The 27,513-nt window shown below is 41.2% G+C and overlaps 1 protein-coding gene across 6 annotated transcripts in view; it reads right to left on the minus strand.

The window, feature by feature from the left end:
* Positions 1-27,513, minus strand: part of WNK1 (WNK lysine deficient protein kinase 1) — a 106,541-nt gene that overhangs the window by 2,014 nt on the left and 77,014 nt on the right. The window contains exons 17-32 of one of the 6 annotated variants that reach the window (XM_080356612.1): positions 27,173-27,289; positions 25,259-25,432; positions 24,419-24,470; positions 24,107-24,247; positions 22,337-23,760; positions 19,725-19,808; positions 15,120-15,206; positions 14,398-14,467; positions 12,769-12,848; positions 11,546-12,204; positions 10,387-10,589; positions 9,050-9,244; positions 7,584-7,676; positions 5,138-5,179; positions 1,837-2,024; positions 1-1,163 (exon numbers count right to left, since the gene is read on the minus strand). In XM_080356612.1, the coding sequence (XP_080212738.1) occupies positions 849-1,163; positions 1,837-2,024; positions 5,138-5,179; positions 7,584-7,676; positions 9,050-9,244; positions 10,387-10,589; positions 11,546-12,204; positions 12,769-12,848; positions 14,398-14,467; positions 15,120-15,206; positions 19,725-19,808; positions 22,337-23,760; positions 24,107-24,247; positions 24,419-24,470; positions 25,259-25,432; positions 27,173-27,289 (3,924 nt within the window). In that variant the 3' untranslated portion in view covers positions 1-848. The remainder of the gene's footprint in view (positions 1,164-1,836; positions 2,025-5,137; positions 5,180-7,583; positions 7,677-9,049; positions 9,245-10,386; positions 10,590-11,545; positions 12,205-12,768; positions 12,849-14,397; positions 14,468-15,119; positions 15,207-19,724; positions 19,809-22,336; positions 23,761-24,106; positions 24,248-24,418; positions 24,471-25,258; positions 25,433-27,172; positions 27,290-27,513) is intronic. The other 5 variants (XR_013923068.1, XM_080356609.1, XM_080356608.1 and 2 more) reach the window with 5 other exon arrangements.

The raw sequence follows: 27,513 nt of genomic DNA on the forward strand, positions 1-27,513 counted from the left end.
TTCAAGTACATTAATTTATACAATTTTACATTCACATTTATTTATCTAATACAATGAAAATACAAAGGAAAAAGTTAAAGTGTCTCCAATAAGTATAAGGATATAGCTAGCTTTTTTTCCCATTTTTTTCTTTTTAACTTTTTTAACCCTCTATATTCCACTCATTTTTAAACTACTGTTGTCCAACAACATTTATATATCACAGTGTTTCCACATCAAAACTGATGGTAAGTACATGTCCGCAGGGAACTTTTTAAAATTTTTTAAACAATTTAAATTGCTCTAATGCTGCAGTCAAAGCTGTTAATATCTTACTTAAAGCAGTAATGACCTATCAAGCACGGGCTGCACTGCAAGTCCATTTGTGTGCCCCACCATTTCAGAGCCAGATACGACTGGGGAGAGGGAGAGGAGGGGGATTTGGACAGCTTTTCTCCCGGGCTTGGATCTTCAGGGAGGGACAAGAAGCGTGCTAAAGCCTCATGCTAGGAGCCCGCTCTCCCACCTCAACACATGTGGATTCAGCCTCAAACCACAGAAAAAATTTACAGCAAGACTGCATTTAACTGACCCAGTGACTCCTCTTCACAGCTCTTGTTCCAAACAAGAGCAGAACCCCTTGGTCAAAAGCACTGTCCCATCGTAAGGATGCTGATCATCCTCCTCCCCCTTCAGAGTGTGTGGGGAAACTCCCTTTACAGAGAGTTGACAGCAATGGTTGGAAAAGAGAAATTCATTCCCCGTCTGGCAAGCTACCAGTTCATTGCAGCACTAGTTGTTGATACAGGGCCCCATCTCCCTCCCCACGTCCTGTCCCGAGGTCTAGCCAGTGTGGTCTCCAAGCGTGGCTAAGTGGTCCGCAGGTTGGAGCCTGGAGGGTTGCTGATCGATTTTTGCAAATTGCTGATGTTGAAGCTTTGCAAAGACGCGGCACCTACGGGCTGGAACTGGCCGAGCGACGGCTGTGCCGGACCACCTGTCCCACTCCACGGAGCGGCGAACGACGCTGCCGGGTAACCGTACTGCTGCGGAGGGCACATGGCCTTTGTGAAGGGACCTAAAGAGGTAGCTGATGCTGCAGAGATGGGCGTAGCACCCAGGGAAGATGTCATAGAGATACAGAGCTGACTCGGTGCCGAGAATTTTCTTGCCATTCCAGGGCCCTGAAAGAAAACCCAACCCCCGGGAACAGTTACACAACTGTGCTTCAAAACCTCAGGTTCACCCCTCGGTCCACAAGCCGTTCCAAAGATACACGTCATGGCCCCCCCTCTTTAGTTATCGTTTTCCGTCCACAGCAGGTGATACAGTCCTGCACACTGAAGATACAGCCAACAGTTTTCTAGAGCAGTTGTCCAAGCTACAAGGAACTGCTGGGGTTGTTTAGCCTGAAGAAGGCTCCAGGGAGACCTTATTGCAGCCTTTCAGTGCACAAAAGGGTCTGAGAAGAAAGATGGGGACAGACTTTTTAGCAGGGCCTGTTAAGACAGGACAAGGGGTAATGGTTTTAAACTAAAGGAGGGGAGATTCAGGATAGACATGAGGAAGAAATATTTTACAATGAGGGTAGTGAAACCCTGGCCCAGGTTGCCCAGAGAGGTGGTAGATGCCCCATCCCTGGAGACATTCAAGGACGGGCTGGACGGGGCTCTGAGCAACCTGATCTAGTGGAAGATGTCCCTGCTCATGGCAGGGGGTTGGACTGGATGACCTTTGAAGGTCCCTTCCAACCCAAACTATTCTGTGATTCTATGAACTGTACTGTGCTGGACACCCTAATGAGATAGCAAGAGACAGACAGTTTCTTACCAGAAATGTTCACAGAATACATCTTACCTCATAGTTGCTATGCCCTTTGCCAACTTTCTTGCCAGAAAGGTTCATGGCATCTCGGGCCCAGTTATCTACCAGCTTGTGCAGGTCGTCTGTGAAAGTCCCTTTCCGGCTGGAGGCAATAGCAGTGGGCTGGGGCTGGGGTGCTTGGCTGTTCACTGCAGCCCCAACTGTGTTAGTGCTGCTGGTCCCTACAAATACAAAAAATGGGCATCACAACTTGGGTTAAAGATCATCTTTCTCTCATAAATGTAATAGTTGTGGTAATGGTACATCAACAGAGAGCCAGTTAAAATGCCATGCAGATTAATTTTAAGTTTCAATTCCAGGATGTACTGAAGTGGGAACTGCAAGGACTCCCGCAGGCATTTTCTCAGGTCAAAAGTATTTCATAGATATGTTTTACTTGTGAAGAAGTGCTGCTAGTAGTCATCTTAACAGGGGAATGGTAGCAGCCTGCAAGTCTTTGTAGAGGAAAAAGCAGTTTAGATGTCAGCACTGAATGATAGTACAGTCACGCCACTCTCTCATCCTACACCTTTTTATTAGCAGCAACCACTATTGGCACAGGTCAGTTCCACCTTGGAGGACAATGCTGGATGCTGAATAAGGAGCAGTACAATCAGCATCACCAGCTGCTCTGTAGCAAATTATCTCCACTTTGTAAAATGAAGAGAAAAGAATTCACTCAGATTACACAAAAAAGCCACAGTGAGAAACAGCAACTCTTGTTTCCAATAGCTGCCATACTTATGTTCTTGAAGATAACCAGATGGGACTGTCTTCATCCACTAAACAGCCAGGATCAGCAGGGGAAGGTCTGCACTGCATTAAATTTTGCTTTTTGCCTCTGAAAGCATTTTTTTGCCATTATGTTCAGTTTTCCTATGTCAGAAGAACAAGCATTTCAGATGCAAACAACTAATACAGCTTAAAGAAGGCAGAAATGAAATGAGAGTAGTTCCTCAGACATGCTTTGACGTGTTTTTCTATTCATTGGGCTGATTGCAAGAAGACAAAAAACCCTTCATGCATCAGTACCAGCCTTTGGTCTGCTAGAAAGTTTGCTGAACATTACCCTGTTAAAAAAAATCTAGAAGCTTTGTTTTAGGTAGCCTCACTGTGCCCTTGACAATATAAACACACAATTGCACTCAAATTTAAGCTTTTCAAAAGCAGACCTCCTAACAGGAATCAAAGAAATTGTATATTAAGTAATTCCCAGCTTCCTAAATTCCCAGCACTATTGCAAAGTCTCCTCAGGAAATGATCGTTAACCACAAGGGCAAGAGACTTTTTCTGAAGGATGTGGTAAAGGTGGAATAAATCTAGATTTGACAAACTCATTTATCAGAAAACCAATCAAATCCAACAAAATAAGTATCTAGCCACTGCAGTGCTAAACCCAGCACTCCTTGCAAGCACACATCAAAATTCCTCAAGTATTTCTACTTGCTCACTCTGAAGACTGCAACTGGGCAATCCAAGAAAACCTGAGTTTACGGCAGACATTTCTGAAGAAGACTGATTAAATACAGAGCAGCAAAAATGCCAGCTTAGTTAAAATCACCTCTCTGTTGCAAAGGCCAAATGACAGAGTCACTGTCTCTTGCCTGACAGCCACTTCCCTTGCCTATCAGCCACACTCCTTGCAAACTGCTGTGTCAAAGAAAGAACTGGCTCCAAACCCCTGCAGGAATGTTTCGTATTGAGGAGTGAATTAGGAAGGTGACATACTTACTATGCAGGACAAGTAAGCCAAGTGTTACTGCCTCTAGTAGTGCTGAGGAGGGAAGGACACGTATCCCTCCCACTAGTTCCAGCTCAAGCATGGAAGTGTGTCCCGGTCTGGGCGCCCACAGGTGGGGCTGTGGTTGTTACATGCAACAGTGACCAGGGAAAGGGAAGGACAAGGTTCCCTGACCAGGGTGTGCAGCTGCAGCTCAGATGAAGCGTGTTAATAACATGTTGTGTGGTGGCAAGGAAAATATACAGTGAAACAACAAGAACCTGAAGCATGCACCATGTGGAAAGGGCTCAGAACACGGTCATTTAATGAGAGCAATGATATGAAAGGTGAAATTAGGAATAAATGAGGCAGAAGCAAGGAGGAGGTACTTGGGGGGAGCTGTCAGAAATCAGTAATAAACACATTCCACGGTGAGGGTCCATGCAGGGATTGACACACTCGCTCTCATCCTCTTCATGATGGCCAGTATCTGATTCTGGTATTTCACATTTCCACTTTAGTCAGTAGGCACACTGGATCCTGGGCCTACACTGGAGAGCTTCCTCAGGCCATGGAAGGGAAAGGATTAATAAAGGTATATACCACAGTGCATTCAGCTGAAGATGTGAAAGATCATTTAATTAAAGCTGAAATGTTTTGAAAAGGACTGGATTCATTCAGGGTGGGAAAGGTGGGAGACAGAGCTTTATCTCCAAAAGTGATTTTGTCAGGGAGCTCCTACCTCAGGTCACAGACAGACCAGCCTACCTCATGATAGGTGACCTACAAAATTACTAAAGCTCCCATGCAATGTCTATTTTAAAAACAATTTCTCAGGAATTTCATATTGTAGCTCTGCTGTAGTCACCACCTTCAGAAACTGCCATCCAGAAGAGTCTGAAAACAAAGTGCTTCAACTTGCAGCGTTCAATGGAAACAACCCCCCACATTCCTGCTCGGTCACAGCAGCCGTCCCCAGTTCTGCTCTGACATGAAGGACCTGAAGTGAAACAGGCTTCTCTCTCTCCAGCCTGCTACCTATAATGCCTTAATTCTGCCCTTCTTTATTTCCCCTCTATAAGCCAGCAGTCAAAAGACACCTTTAAAACAGTTTTAGATGACATGAGCACACACAGGCTTTTCTAAACACCTCTTGCTTGGGGAGGCGTGGCTTACTCTTAATTCTTTTAAAATGCTGAAGGAGCGTCTGCAATGGGATCCATCACTGAGGTGGCGAACCCCATCAGATCTGAAAACAAACCAGCTGCTCAGAGGTGTGACCCCAGCACATTACAGCGAGCAACTGACCTCGACGACGCTCAATTTGCTCACTTGTTAGTGAGGAGCAAAGAGTTCCCCAGTGAAGGTGAGGTTCTGCCTGCCTCCACTTGTCTGCAAGAGTAACAGCCAGACTGTTCAACATACTAATGACGGAGTTCACAATAGAGGGCATAACACAGATAGACAGATGCTGTGCTGGAGACAGAGTCAGGGAGGTAAGGCTTCGGTGACCAGAAAAAGCTGATGAATAGCTTTACAATCAGGAATCGGAGATAACAGAAATAAGATAATTACTACAGAGCTGGTTGCAAGGACAGACTTTTTTCACCATCTTCCCTGAAGCACAAAGAGAGAGTAATTTGTTAAAGATAAGAGAAACAGTGAGAAACGTTTAGTATCAGCAAACAGTACAAAAAGCTGGGTGAGAAACAGAGGACACGGCACAGCAGGGCTCTTGTTGTCACTTTGTTGTCACTACTGGGACATTCTAGGAAAAAACCCCAAAGACTGGTGTGACAGTTGAATCAGCTGTACTTTCAGAAAGAGGCCCAGCCTCCTGCATTTATTCTTCAGAATTCCCAAACTGCAGTGAAGAATGCCAGGAGACATTACTGTCACAACTGGCTGTTATCATAAAACAAAAAGCAAGTATACCTTCCATGTTTGTCAGGAGGTAGGAAGCATTTTACAAAGTTCAACTGGTTTACAACATGAGAAATATTCATCTGATAGGTCAAAGTGCTTTTAGTTTGTCACCTTGTTTTCTCAGATCTGGGTAATAGAATCCAGACATTCCCTGCCAAGCTGTACCACTCTGTTTCTCCAGCTGCACAGTTAAAAGCATCAATCACTGCACTGTTTCCACAACACTGCTGATTCTAACCCAGCATCTTCTCCAGTCGTCACTCTCCACAACAGTCTGCGACAGCATTTCAAGGACAAGACTCCGGGAAGCAAGCAACCTGCAATAAGCCAAGTGCCAGGCCAAGCTGCGCCATGCCAAGTGTGACCGGCTTTTACAGGACAGCTACAACATGCTCTTCGAAAGAAATCCTTAGCACCAGTCCCATAAGCAAGAGATATACATGCCAAAGTATGCTTATAGGCAGCTGACGGTCAATCTGCAACCAGCCAAGGCCTTATAAGTAAATGATACTCGTGCATTCACTTCATTGTCAATTTGAGAAGGTGAATGGCTGTTCTTTGTATTCCCTATCCCAAAAAAGGACAGGCCAGCCTAAAGGTTATTTTAACGAGTTAGCTCCGGTAAGAATTTAACTTCTCCCAAGAAAGGAGCCATAAATCTTGAGACTGCAGATGTCAGTTACTGCACACCTGCACATTAATATACCTAGCAAAGCCATTTAAAGCTGTTCAGCTTGACAAATTAAATACCGCTAGTACTTACACCCCCACAAATCCAATTAAGTGGGCTAGAGTTACCATTGCAAAACTGAACAACCTGGTGAGGGGAAAAAAAGTTCCCTCCCTCTGACTCCTCCCCTTTTCCCAGGATGGAGCTGGTTGTGCTGCAGCTGTCTCTGCAGGTCAGGCCGAGCTCGTGCACACACCTCTGCTGCCTCTGCTGCTCGGCCGAGCTGCTGCCAGCTGTAGCGAGACAGACACTACGGACACGCGGTGCTGTCATGCAGAGCGGCGGCTGACGGGCTCTTGGCAGCACTTTAAGCTTTCCCACATCAAGTCATTCCAGAGGGTGGGAAACAAATGTCAGATGCTTAAGGGGTCCACCCTGCAGAAGGAGCGCGGGAGATGTTGCAGCACTCCCAATCAAAAGCGTCACATCAGCAGCCTCAGCTCAAGCGTATCATTACTTCCATCACATCAGAAGTTTGAGGCTCTCTTCTAAATCTGGCATAATGTAAGTACAAATGAAAGGATTTTGAAAAGGGCCACAAAGTAACTCATGAGGGTTGACAGGATGTCTGAAGATGTCTATTTACCCACCTTTACTGCTATCTGTTGAACATTTAGTGTACCACCAATTCACAGTAAAACCTTCTAAACCTGGGCCCATTAGTCGGTAAAGGATCTTTTGAGTTTGCCTGAAAACATTCCCTAAGTGTTTGTAAAACACTCAACACTTCAATCTTTAGCTATCCATCTGCTGATGAACATAAGATGTTGATATTAACTGCCTACAGGTGGCATCAATGCTCTGCACTGTAATTAGCACTAATGTTGAGAACATGGAAAAACACATCTGAGTTGCACAGTAAGCATTCTGCTCGAGGAAGTCAACATATTCCCCCCAGTTCCAGTAGTGTCCAACAAAGGAATAATTTGGAAAACAAATCTTTCTCGCTGTTCCACTAGAATGATACCTCCCCTCCAAGTGTCAGGTCAACTAACATATGCTGAAATGTAATTACTAAGGCAGGCCAGAAGGAAATGCCCGTGCACCCACAACCTGCTAACTCTCCCCAGTTTCTGTCATTACACTGAACTGTCCTGAAAAAGTTTCCACCAAAAGCTTAGAGAAAATGAGTGTCCATCATTATGAGTTTAACAACAGCAAATATCTAACACGAGAACCCAAACTTCTACAGGTGTGCGAAGAGAAGCTCAGCTGAGCCATGGGATGGGAGGGAATACGAGGTGGGAGACAAGAATGGGCTGCATGAAACAGATCCAAGCAGCAGAAAAAAAATAAAATAAAATAAAAATTAAAAAAAGAGACAAAACAAAAAACAGACAAGGAAGGAGTAAAGGTGTTACACACAAAGAGCCAAGCAGGGCGTACTCAGAAATCGGGTCCTCCTGCCACCAGGCTTGAACGTCACTCTGTCAGATGCACAGTTAAACTTCGCACAGCCTGTGAGAAAACAAAAACGGGAAGAACAGAGAAAGGAGAGGAGAAGAGACAGAACACCACTACAAGATGTTAGCAACTTGAGGTTGGAAGGGTGAAATGCATTAACATGACACACAAGAATAAGCCTCAAGGTGTGGACCAAAGAGCATGTAGACAATATACGGAGTGAAGACACTCCCTCCAATACCTCCAGACATTAGGCCAAGTTTCCAGTGTTACTCTCCAGTACACGACCCAACAATAGCATTGCAATCTATAGTAAAGCTAAATCCTGGCAAAAGTACCCAATTATAAAATGGTACTGCACAACTCTAGATACAGGGAAATAATTCAAGTAGCTACAAAATACTTGAAACAGCTCATTAAAAAAAACATTTATAGAAACAGATCTTTTGAAAGAATGTTCTATTTTCTGTTTGTACTTCTCCAGTTTCAGCAAAAACATGCATTAGAATTGATGTATTCAGCCTATGGCAAAGCTTTCCAAAAAGATGTTGAAGGGAAAAAAGTAACTGGAACAGCTAAGCTCAGAGAAGTAATCAAGCTATCACCTCCTTAATGACTGGCAAGCAAAAAGCCCTCCCTACCAAATAAATCAGAGCTGTGTCTGAGAAATTATTTGATAACATACTAACTAACAACAAGTAACCCACAACTTGAGTAAATGAAGAATTTATTATCCCTACCATTCCACCCTCCTACGCTAACTCTTCCTTGCAGGACAATTCTTTAACTCACAGATGCAGAACATGAGCATTTTTTACCCTTTATTGTTTAAAAATTCTGTTGAAGGAACAGCCAAAGTAGTTCATAAGTCTAGACACAGAGTGACAAACTCATTTTCAGCGAGAGCCACATCAGCCTCACGGATGCCTTCAAAGGGCCGAATGTGATTTTAGGACTGGATAAATGTAACTACTCCTATATTTATAAGTCCTAAAATCACATTCTGCCCTTTGAAGGCAACCGTGAGGCCGATGTGGCCCCTGGTGAAAATGAGTTTGACACCCCTGGTCTAGGAAGACTCTGAGTCTCATTCTCATCTGTCGTCTCATCCTTCCAGCAAATACCTCTCCCCAGGTCAGCAGAGCATTGCTTGCCACCACCATACTGCACTCTCTTGCATTCTCCTTGATGCCTCCCTTGCAGCAGACAGGGCCATGTGCTAACTATTCACTACTTCAACAACCTCACACTTCACCTATGTGAGAATGTAGAAATCTAGCTGCAAAAAAACACCCTTCTCAGCCTCCACACATTGGTTAGAGACTATCAATCTACTGCACGCTGTGTATTAAGTGTCATCAAGTCGGCTGCTTGCTCACCAGAAACAAAGGTGCAAGACTCGACACTAATTCCACTTAAAGTCTTACCTTGGCCCGGTGCCGAAAGGCTTGGTACCGACAGGGCACCATCACTGGTAAAGGCAGAGTAGAGATTTTCGCTAGAAGGTGAAGGTTTGAGGGGCTGTAACAAATGGTTCTGCCCAGTCTCTGGCACACTACCAGGAGGATGAAGAGTTTGCTGAGGGGGCAAGACTGATGGCGCACTCTGAGCTGACAGATTGCCTAGAGGAAGGAGGAAGATGAAAAGACTTTCAATGTTTCAGTTCCCCCACATCATTTTCAAAACTTCTGCCGTTGTTCCCAAGGGACAGGAGAAAAAACGGAGGAAATTTTGACTGGAATGTTTACTAGGGAGTGAAATCACTGCACCATGTAACTCAGATGATCAGCTGGGCTATTACACTAGTGATACAGGAAAAAAAATGATGTGGAGGAGGAAAAAAGGGATATTATCCTCTGGTCAGGCATGACAATCCAAGCAAGAGAGGGGAAGGCAGGAGGAGGGAACTACTCCAGATTCCAAGAAAGCAGTAAGACTAGAAAAATGCTTATTTACTTAAGTTTTAAGGCAACTCTATGCTAGCTCACTGTCACATGCTCAAACAGAGCTCCCTTATAACAAAACAGAAGTGAGCAGCCAGCGTGAATGGATACAGAAATTGCAGCGTAATGTGGAAATTACCAAAGTGAATGTGCAGGAAGCAGTTACAAATATTTCTGCTCACAGTGCTGGCCCTCCAATGTTGATTATTCAATGCTACAGGATTTGAAAGATATCTAAAATTACCCAGCAAGCATGTGACATCCATGTCATTCAACCAGTAAATAGAACTATTTTCTAAGTTCTGTTTATTATATAAAAGGCTCTAATAAGAAAAGGAAGCCTTGACAATTGAAACTGTTTCTTAACTTGCTAGTATAAAAAAATTGCAACTCCATTAAAAAAAAAATAAAATCACAATTTTAACATCCATCAACTGTGACTAAGTTACTGAAGTGTAAGGACACTGGTAATGCCATGCTTAAATACTGCTAAAGTAGAAAAAAACCTAAACAACTCTGAATATGACTGAATAGACCAGCCCTATTACGCAAAATCAGGAGGCAACAAGAGCAGTTTATCTTAAAAAAAAAAAAAAAAAAAATCAAAGTTTTCCCCCATACTGTATTTTTACACTTTCCTTCCTAGTCAGAGCTCTATGACTAATCTCTAAAAAATACAAATCACGACTTTAATTCAGGCAGTGGAGGAACTGGAACACACACAACCCCCTCTGAAAGACAGGACAGAGAGAGACAGATCTAAGAATAAGAGATGGGACCTTGTCTGTTTTATCTACTCAAAAAACTGAAGAAAGTCTTACCTGATAGCTGAGGGCTCTTATTTCCCTGGGAGCTGCTACGACTGGACTTGTTGCTTTTTCCTTTAGTAGGTCGTCTCCTCCTTCCTGAAAGAGGTGCAGCTGGGGGGATAATTACTGCAGGTGGGGCCTTTCCCAATTTCATGTACAGTGACTCAATCTCCTGCTTCTGTCGACTCTGCAGCTCCTGGATCTCTTTAAGGTGCCTGACAAGTTACAGAAGGGTATGACTTACAGAAATTATATGTATATACATGCATGCACACAAACCCTCCCCTCCAGTCAAGCTTGAGCAGCTTCTTTGGTCAAACTCCCATTAACATTTAAGAAAGGAGGAAATAAATCTATTCCACAAACAGCCACTGAACACACATGGCAGAACACTTGCCATTTTCCATTGTGCCCTAAGCCTGGCTAGAACTCCAGCACAAAGTTGCCAACATTGTAATCATAATACCAGGATAAATGGAAGTACAAACAAGAACATACACCTACTGTAGAAGACCAAATCATTCCGCATGAAAATACTACATTAATAGCTAGATTACTCATTTGCTGAGATACGTGGCCTTGGAGACTTACATTTGTATTTCCTCAGGGTTATTTTTCAGAGCAGTTGCATACACAAGGATTTAAAATTGCTAGCTGCCCTAAAAATGTCCAACTTGCAGTATAAATAAATTGGTAAGTCACATTGCTTGGCTTTATCTTTTTTTCTAAGCCAACAGGGATTCTTCAGGAACAGAAGAACCATTAGAAATTGCAGAAATGCATATCAAGAATGCAGAGAGCTGTATGTCATTTTCAAATGAGACACCATCTTCCTACTAACTACTAAACTTCAGTGAAAAGCAAAACTTCTATGCTTCTGCAGTCTTACCCACAATACAGCAATCAATCTACATATAAATACATACAACAAGGTCACAGGTTAGAGGATTAAGCACAAACATTTATATACCTTTTTTGTTATAATTATGTAGTACTTTCCCACTAAAGAATCTTACTTCCCACACATACAGTGACAATGGATCCTGACACTTAGCAAATGTTGAGTTTTTTAAAAAGTTTACTTTTGTTCTTTGTTCAAAGCACAGATGTATTTCATATTAATTCTGTTACATGTATTTCCTACGTGACCACAGAAGGAAAAAAGCCTTACTTCTCCCGTAACCGACGGAGTTCCAATTTCAAGTCTTCATCTTCAATATCCGACTCATTGTCGCTGCTCATGTAGGAAGAGTTGAACGAGTTGCTAAGGCTCTGAACGGGGAGGCTGATCTTTGACCCCAGGGGCTGGAGGGAGTCTGGGCTCCCCGAGCCATCATCCAAATCCTTGGCCATCCCACTTAAGAACGCGGCCTCTGGTTCAGAGGATGGACCGTTCATGTGCGGGGACTGCCTTGACTCCAACTCTTTCTTCGGAGCTGCAGCTGAAGAAGCAACTTGTTCCAAGTCCACAGAGAGAGGAAGAGTCAGTGGCTCTTTCTCTGCACAGCTGACCTCATCCTGAGTCTTGGACACTGAAAAGCGCCCTACTTGATCCGTTGTTGTTGTTACCTGAAAGCGCCCGACCTTAGTAGGCTGCCCAACATCTACTGGTAATTGCAGCACAGGAACTGTCTGAGGAATGCCATTTACCACATCCAAGGAAGAGTCGGTGACGGGCTCACTTTTCCGACTGCTAGTCTGCTTTACCAGCGTACTCTCTGGGCTACTGCCAGAAAGAGACGAAGAATCAGCAGAGGTGGTTTCAAATTGCACCGGCTTAATTTGAGGTTTGTCACCCTCTTTTAGCACATCATCCACTGCCACAGATACCTAGAATAGAAATGCAATCATGCAGACTTAGTTAGTTCTTCCTTAACATGATGCATTTAGTTATCTTAATAGTAAGATGCATCTGAGACGGGAAAATAACTCGTTTCCTTGGAATGCCACAAAGGAAGCTGCTGCTTCCCTCCAAGTACCACATTGCCACACAAAACACTCACGTACAAAAGTACTTCTGGCAATCTGGAGGTTTAGGTCCAAGAAACAGAGCAGACTCAGAGGGGACTTTCTTTACCACCAGGACATAATACAGTGAATATCTGATCACTGTTAGCCAAAAAGCAGCAAACGTTAAAGACCAGGGCAAACAGTTATGCAGCTAAGGCCTGACCTCATGAACTGCTGTATTCACAATTCTACACCTGCATAATCTAGTGCAATCTCTGCCCTGAACGAAAACAGCATCCGTGCAAATTCCTGCACTCAGAGGCTTAACATGGACATTTTCTCCTGACACAAAAGCCCAGCACGAGGCACACTGATCTGGCGCTATGCAAGAATAGCTCAGCAAAGATCCTGTATCAAAAACCAAAGCAGTTCAACATCTCCTACCTGAAACCGTCCCATCTGGAGAACACTGGCTCCTGCTGTGGAAGGCAAAGCACCGCTCTCTCCACCACATGATGCTGAAGCTAAGCAAAAGGAGAATGGGATTAAGAAGACAACGAGCTACAAATTATTTAAATTCTAATTATTTATTTTTATCTACTGCAAACTCAAATACCAGTTAACTCCTAACAGGCCTTTGGATTCACGAAACCTGATATATTTTTTCAGCTTTACCATACAGAATATCATACGGCAATGTCAACATTAAGTATTTTTCTATAAAGTTTCCCTTCACATATATATACACGTATGCTTGCTAAAGTGTATATATATGTATACTTGCTAAAAGTACACTTTTAGGTAGCAGTTAAAAATGCACACTGATTTCAAACAGGGATGTGAAATAGCCAAAGAACAAAAAAAATTGTACTGAAATTCATGTAAGAAAAAAGCTTATTTTAACTCTATACCCACACCGACTACCTAAATTTCATAAACACTGGGACAATTTATTAATAGAAAAGTAGTAAGCTGAAGATATGCTATAAACCACATTTACTTGAAGCAGTCAATCCGAAGCTTTCAGAGCTGGATTCTTAGGTGTGAGCTCCTAATTTTGTTGCTGGATGCACTGGCAGCATAAGGTTACAAAGCTGAGAAATAACATTCTATTTTTAAATCAGTTCTGTTGGACACCTTGCTGTGTTTATTAAGCAACTTTCTGGTTTGTTTACTTTTGCCTTCTAAACTTTAGCAGGCAAAAATCGACTCATTTTCTAGTGGACAAATGAGTTCTACAGTACAGTTCACTACTGACATACCAAAATGGGAATATTTTATTTTCCTACTGCTTTTATTAGCTTCTGAAGGTTTGCCATTGAACTTCAGAGGCACACACAAGTTAAATAATATTTACTGGATAGTTCAGAAATAATGTTAGTACCACATTAAAAATTTCTTTTAAAAAAGAAATTAAAACAATTAGGGGAATACTGACAGAAAAGTTCTCAGACTGTTTTCCAACTTGTTGGGTTACATCCCCCATTCCCCTGCAACGGTTGAATTGATTTAGATTTGAAAGTCATTGATCATTCAGATTTCAATTGCTGCTCATCTAGTCAGCCTTCAGTTGTTCCAAAGCATTCAGAAGGGAATCTGGTTTTCCTACTATATTTCTTATTTTTTCAGTAGTTTAAACATAATTTGTCTATTTAAATAGAAAGCAAACACTCTTAAGTTAGGAAGATGTATCCTACATACAGAATACAGCATGATGATGCAAAATGAGAAGGCTTACTGTTGCTGCCAAGAACACAAGACAGAAAACAGTTCCTCCAAATCCTGAAGCTGTACTTTAGCAGCATACTGGAGAGTCTTTGCAAGTCTTAATTTAGCATTTTGGACAGCTTTAAATCCTAAGTGAGTTATTATAATATGCACATATCATTCCCCTCTCCTGACCTAAAGTGGAAATTTTCAGTAGAGTTACTAAAAACTAATATGAACCCCTAAAAAAACTGCCATTGTACGACTTACTAAAAAAGACTATATCCTTTCAAATTGCTAGTCTGTTCAATTTTTTATTATATCTCTATGCTGAGAAGCCATCTACAATAATCAAGGCTGTCTTACCATCCTTCAGAGATTGTGTTGCTGTGGACACCAGCCCGGTAACCGTTGTAGATGCTGCTGAGGGCAGAGACTACAGGTTCAAGGGGATAAACAAAACAAAATAAAAACAATTATCAGTTTGATTGAATGCCAACAAATCCACCCTACTGCACATTACATAATCTTTTATTTCCACCAGAGTCAAAGTATGACCCACAACAAGACCAGTGCAACAGTTTTTAACCCCCAAAGCAACCAACATCAGCAAGAGATTCTGCCATGGGCAGAACAGCCCCTTTTGCTTTGCAGAACTAACGTATAAGTCAATGTCAATCATTACCTTCATTTTGCATCCAAGGTTGCTATTATAGTCTTCTGAAATTTCAGATCCACACTTTAAACATCCCTCCCAAATTAAGACTGACATACATTGTTTAGTGCTCGTTCTCCTTGTTATATAGTCACTCCCCTTCTAGTTTGGTGACATTAATGACATCACCAGAAAAGCTGGATTAAGAACCAATAGCAAAACCAGCCTCAGGAAACACGTAATCTATTGCAACATAGAGATTTTTCCTATTTTGGTTGACTCAGTCCCACAAACTGGAAGATGACTCTTCTTTTTTATTTTTAAAAGCCTAAATACTGGTGTAGTCACATTAAAAGCAGTGACCTCAGAGCATGACCTTGAGAAAACACTGAAGCTTTTCAAGACTACTAAACTGCCAACAATGCAAACGTACACAGGCAGGAGCAGATGTCACTGGAACAGTCTCTGGACTAAGGGTTCTTCTCAGCTTAGCATCCAGATCTTCCAGTGGCTGTTGGGACTGAGAAAGGAAAGAGTAAACAGCAGTCCCAGTCTGGGAAGAATACATCACATTTGAGAAACAGCCATATTTAATACTAAAATTTAAAGCGGTCTGTACTGCTTCCATATTTCCATCAGGTTCCTACATGTTTATATTTAACATGTATACCACAGTAAGACTGGAAGCAATTTAAGCAACACATGGGGGGGGGGGGGGGGGGGGGGGGGAGGGAACACGTGGGACAAAAAAACAAAACAAACAAAAAAACCCCACCAAACAACAAACAACAACAAAAAGGCATCAACTGAAACTCCTGTTTTTCCTGAAGTTAGCATGAGGCTTGCATTCCTGCTCTTAAGAACTGAGCAAAGATGGTGCGAGCCTCTGATTCTACATTTTTCGGTTGAAGGATAACCAAGGTAATTTGTATCAGGGATTATCTAAAATCTTGATGAAAGTAAGTCAATTAGAAAAAAGAAATCTCATAGAAAAATTTTAAAATATGCCCATAATTTCAAAAGTAAGCATGGATAAAGCAAGACTGAGGATAACACAAAATAAAATTAAAAAAACCTCACACATCACACTTACAAGTTCCCTCCAAGAAACTATCTGGATCTGGACTTGAAGAGAAGGACAGAAAGAGGCAGAATCTCTCTCAAGTATGCTTATTACTTAGATTTTAGCTGTTCAAGTTGGTATCCCAGGTCTTTTTCAAACTTGGCCATTGAATTGGGGAGGGGAAGAGAAGAAGAATCACCTAAAAGTTTGGATTCACTCAAAACTATTAATTAGGGCCATACCCATAAGACACCTATGGAGGAAGAAAATGTTGGCAAATATGACGAAGTTGCAACCACCCTATGGAGTAGAAACTTCCATTGAAACTTTAGCACCATTAATCTTTCCAAGTCTTTTATATTAAAAAAGCTAGATCTGTTTTTAGAACTGAAGCTGAAGTCACAGCAACATAAAAACATTACCTTCCACTTTCAAGAAACTTAAAGTTAGAGTTACACAAAAGCATAAAGATGCTTTCAGCAGGTTGCCAGGATGACATCCTTTCCAAATTGTGGATTTCAAAACACAACCAAAAAACTTAAGAACAATGAACCCTGTATGAAATCCACCCAAATAAAAAAAGGAGCACAAGAAGATGCAGACTTCTCCATTCAGAAATGCAATTGCTTAGCAGACAAGTGAGCTAATTTAATTCAATAGAACTGTAAAATAAAGAGGACGTTTCACCTGAAATACTGTGTAATTCTCATCACTTATGCTCACAAGAAGATATGTGCTTCAAGTAAACAAAGAGCTGAGTTACCAGAAAGATCAGGAAATAAAGATTTCCCTATGGAACAAGGGTACCAAAATGAAGCTTGAAATATTAATCTAAATACACTTCAAAAAGCAATCAAGGAATAAACAGAACAGGTATTTAAGATTAAGGAACAAGATGTCCAAAACCAGCCTTGAGATGATGAGTACTTTGTCTGCAAATTAGGAGTCTGGTACTAAGACAAAAAAAAACCAACCCAAAGTTGTGTAATGAGGTACTAACAGAAACAGTAAGGAAGGCAAGCCTATCTACTCTAAGAGAAGCCAGTAATTTTCCAGATAGTATTATGTGTTAGCAACAAAGGTTTTTAACAGTCAGTTAGATTTGATCCAGTTGGTCTCCTCCAATTTTGTCTCACTCCCAGACAGGCTTTAGAGTTAAAATGAGAAGTGAAATTAGGTAAGCTGTTTGCAGAGGATAAGAAGAAAGGGATCTATATTTGTGCCTCCTCCATACCACAAATCCTGCCAGGAACACCTACGACAAACAGGAAGAGCCTTTTGCACTGGTACAGTGGCTTGAGTCACATAAGTGGCTACAAGTGCTTCGAGTTTGGGGGAAAATATTACTAACATACCCAGTTTCAAGCAATGACAATAAAAAGGACTATTAACTTAGTATGACTGATTTTAACCAGCTGCCTCCAGATGCATTTGTTACCCTTGCTCATGGTAAGAACGCAGATAAGAATTATCACCAAATTCTTGTCATCTCCTCTTGAGCTAAACCATGCTTCAGAAAGAACTGGCTGAAAGACATAAACCAGCTTCTGCCTCCAGAAGAAGAAAAAAAAGCTGGAAGAAAAACTACAAAAGTCATTCAGCATCTTGCTCAGTTTGGATGCAGAAGATACCCACTTCCTGATTACTCAAAGCAGGAACATGCCCCATTCAGCCTGCCAGAGAGAACCTGCGTAAAACCAAATACAGCAGCACTCCTTTCCATTACAGGTTTCAAGAGCCATACATTCACCTTCTTAGTTTTCTTACATAAAGAGCACAAAATTCTGCCTTTTCACACCAAATAATACTTTCCAAATAGTGGACTGATTCTCATTAAAAAGAAGAGACAACCAAGAAGTAGTTCTGGACACAGAGGCCATCTATGAGGATCCTTTGATTAAGGTCACCGATTGTAATTCGCTCCATCTGATGAAGACCAAGAAGGTGGTAGAGCACGAGTAGACAGGATGAGATGTCAACTTCAAGCACATTGTAACTTCAGTCCACTAGACTGTTTCCTTTCTAACCTCCAGGAAAAACTCTATGCAAACTTCATCTAAGAGAGATTCTTGAGTGATCACAAAATAACATTTACTAGGAGAATCAGAGAAACTGCTGAATAAAGACAGAGATTCTGCACAGAGAGCACTGGAAGAAAAAGTCAAAGTTAAAAAGGGACTATTAACGTCATAACCTACATAAAACTAGACGAAAGCAGCTAACAGGCCCTGCTGCCCAATGCTACTCACGTCTTTAGAACCAGCTAATACCATGGTTCTTACATCTGAGAGACAGAAATGGAAATACCATTCCAATGGTATCTTTGAAGATCAGCACCCTAGTACATGTAATTCAGTTTCTACAGTTGTAGCTGTAGAACGTGAGCCATGACAACTCATTAACCAAAGTTGCCTTAACACAGTTTAAATTTTCTAACACTATTCCTTTGGCATGACAGTCAGCTTCAGTCCTTTTGGGTAGATGTTTTCTCATCAAGCTACCGTAAATCCCACAAAAGGAGGAGCTTGCAAAGAACTAAAATAGCCTTTGAAGTTGTTGGGGTTTTTTTAAATTCCCTTCCACAGGTGAAACTTGAATTCAAGAGCTCCATTGCAAGAGATGAGTGTAGGTTACCAGAGTGTTACGGAGAAGACTTTATCAAGGTTAGCTCAGTCTGCATTCAACTTCTCAGTGGTGAAGCAAACAAAAAAGAAACAGAGTCATAATGCCAATAAGTATGGTACAAATGTTCATACTATTTTATTGGAGTTACTTTATAGTTAAGACTTAAGTGAATAATTCCTTTCTATAAAAAAAGAACAGACTTCAATTCAAGTGTAGCTTTTGGACATGTTCTAAGACTATTCACTGTGGACTTAAGCCACAGGTGGATGAGGTTTATACTATAAGCAGCACATGTACCCTAGAAACAACTACATCTAACACAAAATTACTCTGAGCCTTAAGCAGGCACCACTAGGTACCCACTTGAATCACATCTTTACAGGTTTGAATATAAAATTGGGATGATAATGCTGTGCCACATATACTTCAATACAATTCTGTAGAAAGCCATCTTTGTGTTTATTCAACAAACTTGTTTCAAAAGTAGCACAGTTCTGTCTTATGGGTTTTGTTTGGTTATTTTTTCAGCTTTTCTTTGCATACTGAAGCCTTCCTGTGTTACATCTCATTGCACAATATTTAGTAGATGCAAAAAACAGTTTTGTCTTAATACAGTTCTTCCAATTAGAGGTTGGTTTTGGGTTGGGAGGGGGCATTTGTTTTGGTTTGGTTTGTTTTTATTCCTTTCTTTTTTTTTTTAATAGAAGTGAAGACAGATTTAATTTTGTGGTCTTGAGCTGATCACCTGTCCACCCTACCTACAAAATATCCATGCTAACTATTGCATACAAGGACAGAATATGAGCAAGGGAAGCCACTGTTCCATTTCGACTCAGGTTTATGATCATGAGATTCAAATACCTTTTTCAAATTTGAAAGCCTAGTGAAACCAAAGTGTAGTAATAACCACAAAACCAAACAAACCCAGGAATTCACAAAGCCAGCCATATTACATTTTCATTAACATTTAATTGCAGTATATACTGCTTCCCTAAAGAGCTATTATTTTGCTACTCTACCCTTTTCAAGAAGAAAACCAGTTCCAGTTTTATGTAGACCTGTGTTATGATTAAAAAAAACCACAACCCCTAAAGTTCAGGTTAACACACTAGAAAACCCCAAGCCTGATTAATTGTTCCTGCACATCAGACACCGGGTACAGCATCCCAAAGGGGAGGCTACATATCCAGTGCTGAAGTGACTCTGGCTACAGCTACAGTTACATAAAAGGGGTTACTCAGTCAAAAGAAAAGAAAACCAAAGACATTAATAACATGCAATGGAGAGTTTAAAACATGCTCTTTGAAAGGAAAAGCATCAGATAAAATCTGCCAAGCCATCGTGTAGCACCTGAGTTAGTGAAGGTCCTGGAAAAGGTGGCAGCGGCTCACTGGATGGAGTGCCAGCCGGAAGTTCAGAACCTACTGGTAGCACCTATGGATAATGAAGAGGAAACGCGAGTCCATCAGACACGGAACAACAGAAGGATCAGACACCAAGCTACAGGCAATCATGTCATACAAAAGAAGCCTCAACATTTTTTTTCTGTAGAGGCTTCCTTCCTGGGGAGTTAGCATAGAGTCTTAAGGGAATTTTGCAACAAAGTTGGGGTTTAATCTCTTTAATACAAATCATCTTTAGGCAACAAAATTTCCAGTTTAAACAAGCTGCTGTGTCCGGGAGCAAAGCATCTTGGGGATATTATTTTCAAGTCTGCAAGAAATGCTACAATAATTCTTCCAAAACACAATTAAGTTTCCAATAAGCCTAATTTATAAAAGGGTGCAAGAATGCACTCAGTCTCCTCACAACAGGTCTATGTTAACTGCCCATGAGCAACAGCTACCTCCCTGCTTCTGGCAAACTGTTCCAAGCAATGTGACTTGAGAACAGGAACTGTCATGCCTCAAGGATGTCTCCATTTGTTGGGAAGCAGACTGATAGACCTCTCACACCAGTCTCTTGACCCATCACCTTTTTTTGAACCTGAAGGGTATTGTTATTGATGACCCACAGAAGATGACTAGGCCATGCAACTGGGTAGGGGGAAGTCACCCAGGTTATGTGGAAGAGGTTAGAGAGACTGGAAAGGTTAGAAGGAGACATCAAAGCCTCCCCACCAGGTCAGATAGCACATTCCAGTTAGTTATTTCCATTGTTAGGGAAGTGGGAAGTTCTAGGAATTAAGTGATCCATTACACAATTTGGAATTCTTATTCTCAGCTGTAATCTTGAGGTTTGACCATGACTTTGAAGTTTGAAAAGCACATGACAGCCTTATGAGTTATAGCGTTGGGCAGCTGCCTTCCCTTGTACGACAGTGAGCACCGCGGAATCTTGGCCCAAAGTCTACCCTGGTCCTCAACAAGCAGAACCAGTTCTAGCTTGCAGTCATGTTACCACAGCTTAATTAATGGTTCAAATTGCAGTAATAACTCTGTGGTGAAGATGCACTCCATAGTCATCGATCCTCCCAAAAATGTTTCAGCAGGAACTACGCCAAGTTGCATTACCTCAGGTTTTTTGTGCACTAGGAACATACACCTGGACATTACCTGTTCTGAGGCATGATGAATTTTTAAGCTGGGGTAAGTTAATAATTTAGTTTATAAATAAGAGGCAAAACATACTTTAAATACATTCGTAAGAAAAGTCAAAACACATTGAACTGCCTTGGTTAACAGAATGGCCATAAAATAGAACACACACAAAGTTTAGTAAACCTGAGAAAACCAAAGCAATAAGCTTCTTAAAGCGAAAAAATACAGAAAGCGAATCTAAAATTAAGCTTTGAAAAAAAACCTAAGTGAAAACTTCGGAGAGCAGGTAGTTTTTCCACAACTGACAAAAGCCCCAAACATTGATTATATTTAAATCCAAACCTTTGTAATTGCAGGTTTGTAATTAGCAGGTTTCTAACTGTTCCAACAGTTGCTGAACTTACACCAGTTTCTATTATTTTCTAACCCTTCTTTTCTAATTCTCAACTTCATGCCAATTTAGAAGAATGCCTCTGTGTCTGGATTTCCCTCACGACTTCCTTGGCACGTATTCCTGCTCCTCCATGGCAGAAATTTTCTACTTTGGATACAAAGAGTGCAAGGGAAAATCTACTAATGAGTGGAGATGCCAGGAGCATTAGCTCACTTCACATGCCCTGAAACTGGTTAATAGCAAGGCTGGCTAAAGAAGACCAACACAAAGCATTGGTGAGTGGTAAAGTATATTACAGAAACAAAAAGGAATATTAAGGTTTTTTTGTTTCTTAAACACCTGAAAGTTTCTTCAATCTATTTCCATTTAACTTTGAAAAAGAAAAGGCTACCTACAGTTTAAAGCATTGAAATGCACTGTCTCCCAACACAGAGAATCATTTAAAAGAAAATATACCTGGATATCTGAAAACATATATGTATCTTTTAAACTTCCCAAAATCCTGGTTTCACAAATCTAACATGTGGAAAGAAGAGAATATCCAGGTACCACATAAGCAGGAAAGGACTTTTTAAAATAAACAACTTTAGTTGGGTTCACCCTTGCCTTCAAGGAACAGGCTAATGAGAAGCAGCAAAGCTAATCTTATCCTGAGTACTTTACAAAACATAAAACCACATCTCATTCTAGTGATCATGTACAAGATAAAAAGCTCCTTAAAGCAAGCCTTCAAAATTCTATTTGAAAAAAACAACAACAAAACAATCCACCAAAAGAACTCCACAGTTGTTTCACTCCTTGTAGTTTAGGAGTAGGAAAAATCAGTAGTGATGCTAGAGAGCTCTCTCAGAGGCACAATATACAATCTTTTTTTTTTCCCCAATATAGACAAAACATCTCTTGGGACACATAAAAACAACCTAAGGCAACCCTGCCTAAATAAATATTTTGCTTTAGAAAAGAGATTTTGCTCAAGAAGCCTGCTTCCTACAATACTTGAATATTCACCCAAACGTTGCATTTCTTACCGGTACCCTGCTAAGAGGGGGCTTTGAAGGAGAGGTCCCTGGTTTCACTACTGCTGTTGCAACGCTGTTCGATGCCGAAATATAGCTGACCGGGGTGATCACTTGCCCAGGAGTGGCAATCGGTGTCAGCACTGGCACGCCAGTTGGTCCAAGAGGCAAACTGCTGGGAGGTATACAAGTGCTAATGGATGTCAGGGGTTTCGTTGGTGCGACAGCAGTGGTTGGTATCCCAGGAATTACTGTAGTTTCCATCACCAAGGATGTCTCCAGAGATACTGATGGATGCACTGTTCCCACGTTACCATGTTCACTGAAGAGAGACCGTAGTTTTTCTTCCAGGGTCTTTATATCATCAATACCAGGAGCTTTAGACTGAGCATCAGCATCAGCCTCCAGACAGTGAATATGTGGCTGATTGGGTAATGGAGCAGGTTGAGGGTGGCTGTGTATCAAAGTTTGCTGTACTGCAGGCAAGTTAGTAACTGGCTGTGGTAATACACCAGGTAAGGGAACCTGGGGCAATATGGGTGTTCCACCTGGAATCTGGGGTAGGACAGGTGTCGATGTAATTCCTGATGGGACAAGTAAGGGATGTATCACTGGCTGAGTGGCTGAACCACATGCACTTGTTGCTACTGAAGATGATAAAGGTGCAGAGATCGGAAGAGATAAGCCAGCTGTGCTGCAGAGCTGTGACTGATCCATAGACTTCCCACTCTCAGGTACTGACTGTGGAGCACTTACAACTATTGTTTCTGCCAGATTGGAGACAGAGCTGCTGCTACTCAGCTGAGGAAGCTGCAAAGCCACATTCTGATCCAGAGACACAGCAACCGATGTCTGTGGTCCTGCCATACTACTTACAATCTGAGGAGTAGACTGAGATGTCACAGCTGGTGCAACGACACCAAGACCAGTGACACCAGAAACCTGGGTAGATGGCAGTGCCAAAGAAGAGGGTGTGCTGATACTGGGGGCAATGTCTCCAGTTACTGGTTGAGCAGGCTGGGACGTGGCAGATAAGGAGAAAGAAGGGGCGCTCGCACTGGAAGTGACACCAGTCGACTGCTGTCCAGATTGTGAGGCTGGAGGTGGAGAAATAGAGCTTGGCACACTTGCACTTGGTGCAACTCCAACAGCTGTGCTTTCTGAAGGCAAAGTAACAGATCCTGGAAGAGAAACACCTGTGCTGGAGGGAACAGATATTGAAGAAGCAGCCACAGATGCAGAAGGCGCACCACTGCCCGCCATGGTAGAAAGTGCCGGTGGAAATGGTGGTACTGTTTGATTGAACACTGGAGGAGCTGTATTAGGTCCTTCTGTCATCTGAGCATGCCCCATCTCAGAGAAAGCTTGCTGCAAGCTCAGTGATGATGCTGAGTGGGAGAGATTCATTCCAGGACCATGCAGTGGAGATGCAGAAACTGGAAGAACAGAATAATATCAGTCCACTTGGAAAGGTTCATTACAATATTATTGTCTATTGCTAGACTGAGATCACATTTACCTCTCAGCATAATAAAAGAAAATTATAAATCCAGGCTTACAGTAAAATACAGAGTTAAGTTTTCAGAGTCTTGCAGACAGACCATGAATATTTTTTCCTTGAGAATCCTGTGTGATATTACCCAACTTATCATCACTTCTTTACCAGCACAGATAGTTCCTTACTTCCCCAAGTACTTAAAAGAGGTGTTTAGGAACTGTTTGGTTAAATAACTTCATAGTTTTGATGAACATGGCTTGAATTTAGGAGTTCAGATTACTTACCCATATCTGAAGTTTCTTTACCTCCAGGAAGGGTGGATGTGAAAAGGCCCTGTTCTTTTAACCGACTCTCAGGGACAGGGCTGACAATAAACCGCCTTCCAGCAGAATGGACAACCTGGGTGAAGGAGCTAGGAGGAACCCCTAAACAGAAAGAAGTTACATATTTAGTGATACATGGTTGTAGCTAAACACATAACCTGCAACATGGAATGTGCACTCCATCATACAAAATAAAAACTTGGCTGCACCCATCTGCTGAAATAGAAAAAGGTAACTGTTGGGAAAAAAAAAAAAAAATCACAAAAGACTTACCTATTCTTTGTGGCATGGAAGATGTAGGATCTGGCTGTTTGAACTCTAATTTCTGTAAAGTAAGATAAAATTTAAAGTTCTATTCTGAAACAGAAACCCACAAGACAGTTCTTAAAATGCTAGCTTACTGAAATGTGGGCATTTAAGGTAAGTGGTACCTTGGGCCCAACCACCATTGCCAAACTAGTGGAATTCTGCCCAGGTAAATGTCAACTACTGTGCTTCTAGAGCACTTGGTGACTGTCAATATAAAAAAATTGATCTAAACACCTTTTTGTTAACAGGCAGTCCAACTGATTTCCTTAAATATTCTGCAGATAAATGGATGTTTCAAACTAGTTCTGGGTGGAAATAAGGCAGAGATTCAGGAGATGCCATGCCTTCTTATTCCCAGCAAGAAGTTTAAAAACCTGTGTTTTCTAACCAAGCCATCTGATCTGTTAGTAAGCAGACTGATGAGTAGAGGGCCCAAGTCCAGGCTCTCAGTGTTTAGTGAGCAGCACAAAGTTGTGGGTTTTAGTGTCCTGCCTCACAATAACCTCAAATCCAAGAAGCCTCAGCATTTAAGACTGTCTATTTATTGGACTCTTAAGAAATTCAGAAGCTTCAGAAGTGTTGGAACACATGAAAACCCAATTTATTTAGCATTATTTAGCTTTTTAAATTCCTTTAAGGCTCTCACCCTGATATGAAGCTTTCTATGTTTGTCTTTTCATTTAATTATTAAGCTTTGATACTTCTCATGAAAAAAAGTTCTAGTTTCTAACTAGCTCTAGTCACAAAACCATACCACCCAAAATGGAAAATAAAAATAGCTATGGCAATCTTTCCTTTACATACCTGTGACCCTGGAAAGAATCCATCCTCTTTCGTCTGCATACTCTCCAAACCCTGATCACCTTCTGCCTCCACACTGACATCCTCGCTTAGCATTTCATCTGCTTTCTCAATAATCTCTCGTACCTGTTCTACAAACGAGTCTCTCTCAGTTGCTAAAATAAACTCATTCTGCACCTGTAAAGAGAACAAAGCAACAATAATTTTCCACAAATTGTTTCAAAATTATATATCAAATAACCCTAATTTACTTGTGGTGTTACTGTTTGTCTTCCCTATTCTTAGGTACAAGATAGAGATACTGACACCTTAGAGAAAAACAATTGTTTCTAAAATTATTTCCAGCACAGAAGTATTTGCCCTGGTTTACTCTTTGCTCTGGAACTAAATTCAGTCTCACTTCTTCATCAAATTTGCACCTCACTCTTTGCTTAGCATAGTGACATCTAAAATTAACAGCCTTATCTTACTGCAGTTCCTCATATCCAATGTAATATACATTAAGAGCCACATTTAAAAGAAACTATAATATAAAAAAATTGTAAATTCTGTATTCCAAGATGTGGTCTGTGCTTCTTTCTTTCCATGCCATATAGAACTTCTTCTCTATCCAGGTTGTACATCACTAACTCACCGATACCTGGCTGCAGTACAAAAATGCAAGTATTAATTATGTTCCCTATATAGGGAGAGTAAGATCGTGCAGCTTATCTAGTTTCAATACACTGTATTGCTTTATAAAACTACATTCTGCTGCTTATGTTGGCAGAAACAAGCTTAAACAAGTATACTTGGCACTTAAGAAGACATTCCTAGTTTGGGCTGACCCATGAGAAAATTCTGTCTCCTGAAATAATGCACGGTAAAACTGTCAGAGACAGTCTATGAAAGAGAAGTAAAACTGTCAGTCACAGCACTTCTGCCTGGAAAGACAAGACAAAGTGCTTCAGAGGTAAAGCCTGAGACACTGTTTTTGCATCAAGTTTCCAGGATGCTGGTTTAGAAAAAGGAAAGACAAGCCTCTGCATTGCAGAATACTGACTAGCTCTAGAAACCATCAGAGCTTTAAGTGGAGCAATGAAAGATACCCATATGGGGTCTGCCTAATAATATTCTGATTAAAAGGAAACCAGAGAGTCTTATAATCAAAAGTTTCTTCAACATCCAGTAACAAGCAATGAGCGCAAAGTTCCAGATTCAATTGGTTAAGTGCACACTTTCAACTATGTGACTGCATTCTGGATGCACAGTTCACTTATTTTGCTTCTACTAATCTTTAAATATCTGCAGGTTTTGTTATTTAGGGCTTTTTTTGTTTTGAATTATTATTTTTTTTTTAATTAACTGTACTGATTCTCTATAGGATCACTTCAGGTATGAGGGAAAAACGTCTGTGTATTCTCTTCATAGGTCTTAGCATTTACCTTCATGCTATTGACTTGTTTACACTGCCAATACACATACACAGCCAAGCACCAATTTCTTCCTCTTTCTTGGAAAGCCATTAATGGTAAATAATTTTACCCATGTTACTGATTTGCTTCCTTTTAACAGGTATGAATCCAGCACACACCACTTATTATTCTCCCACCTCTCTAAGCTAAAAGATGAATACTGCACAGGTGCCTAAGCATCTGGCCAAAGATGCTGCTTTTTGTCACTCCCTCTCACTTCAGTGACACTAAAACAATCTCAGTTGCATTCAGATTGTACTAGTCCAGGAATAAAAGTTTAAATTAAAAAAAAAGGGAGGGAGTTCTATTCCATGCCACACAGTAATCTCATTTAAATGTATCTCTACAGAGCAAGTTCCACACAGAAGAGTAATTCTGAAACACAAATAAGAAAGTAAGACTGCTTATGTTACTACTGTGATTAAGACAGCATTCAAGTCTTCATCTCTAAAATATTTTTTACCATAATTGAAGCTATTTCCTCAGGGTTGTCGCCATCCAGGTCAAATTTGAAAGTAACCATTTTCCGATTGTGTGTCTCCAGCTGGCATTCCACTACCCGATCACCTTTATTTGAAACCTAAAGCAAAGAAAACGACAGTTTACACTAAAAGCATGAGAATATGTATGACCACAGAGACAAACCAGTAGTACCCTGATGCAAACACACTTTTTTCCAGTCTAATAAACGGTGCCATGTACAGCACCATTTTATCTGAGGATCTGCCAATTACTCAAACCCCCAAACTCACCTCACCCACACTTCTCCAAAACTCCTGATGTTCCTTTGTTGCTTTCTAGTTT

This window comes from Nesoenas mayeri (genome assembly GCF_963082525.1).
Source record: "Nesoenas mayeri genome assembly, chromosome: 1".
NCBI lineage: Eukaryota > Metazoa > Chordata > Aves > Columbiformes > Columbidae > Nesoenas > Nesoenas mayeri.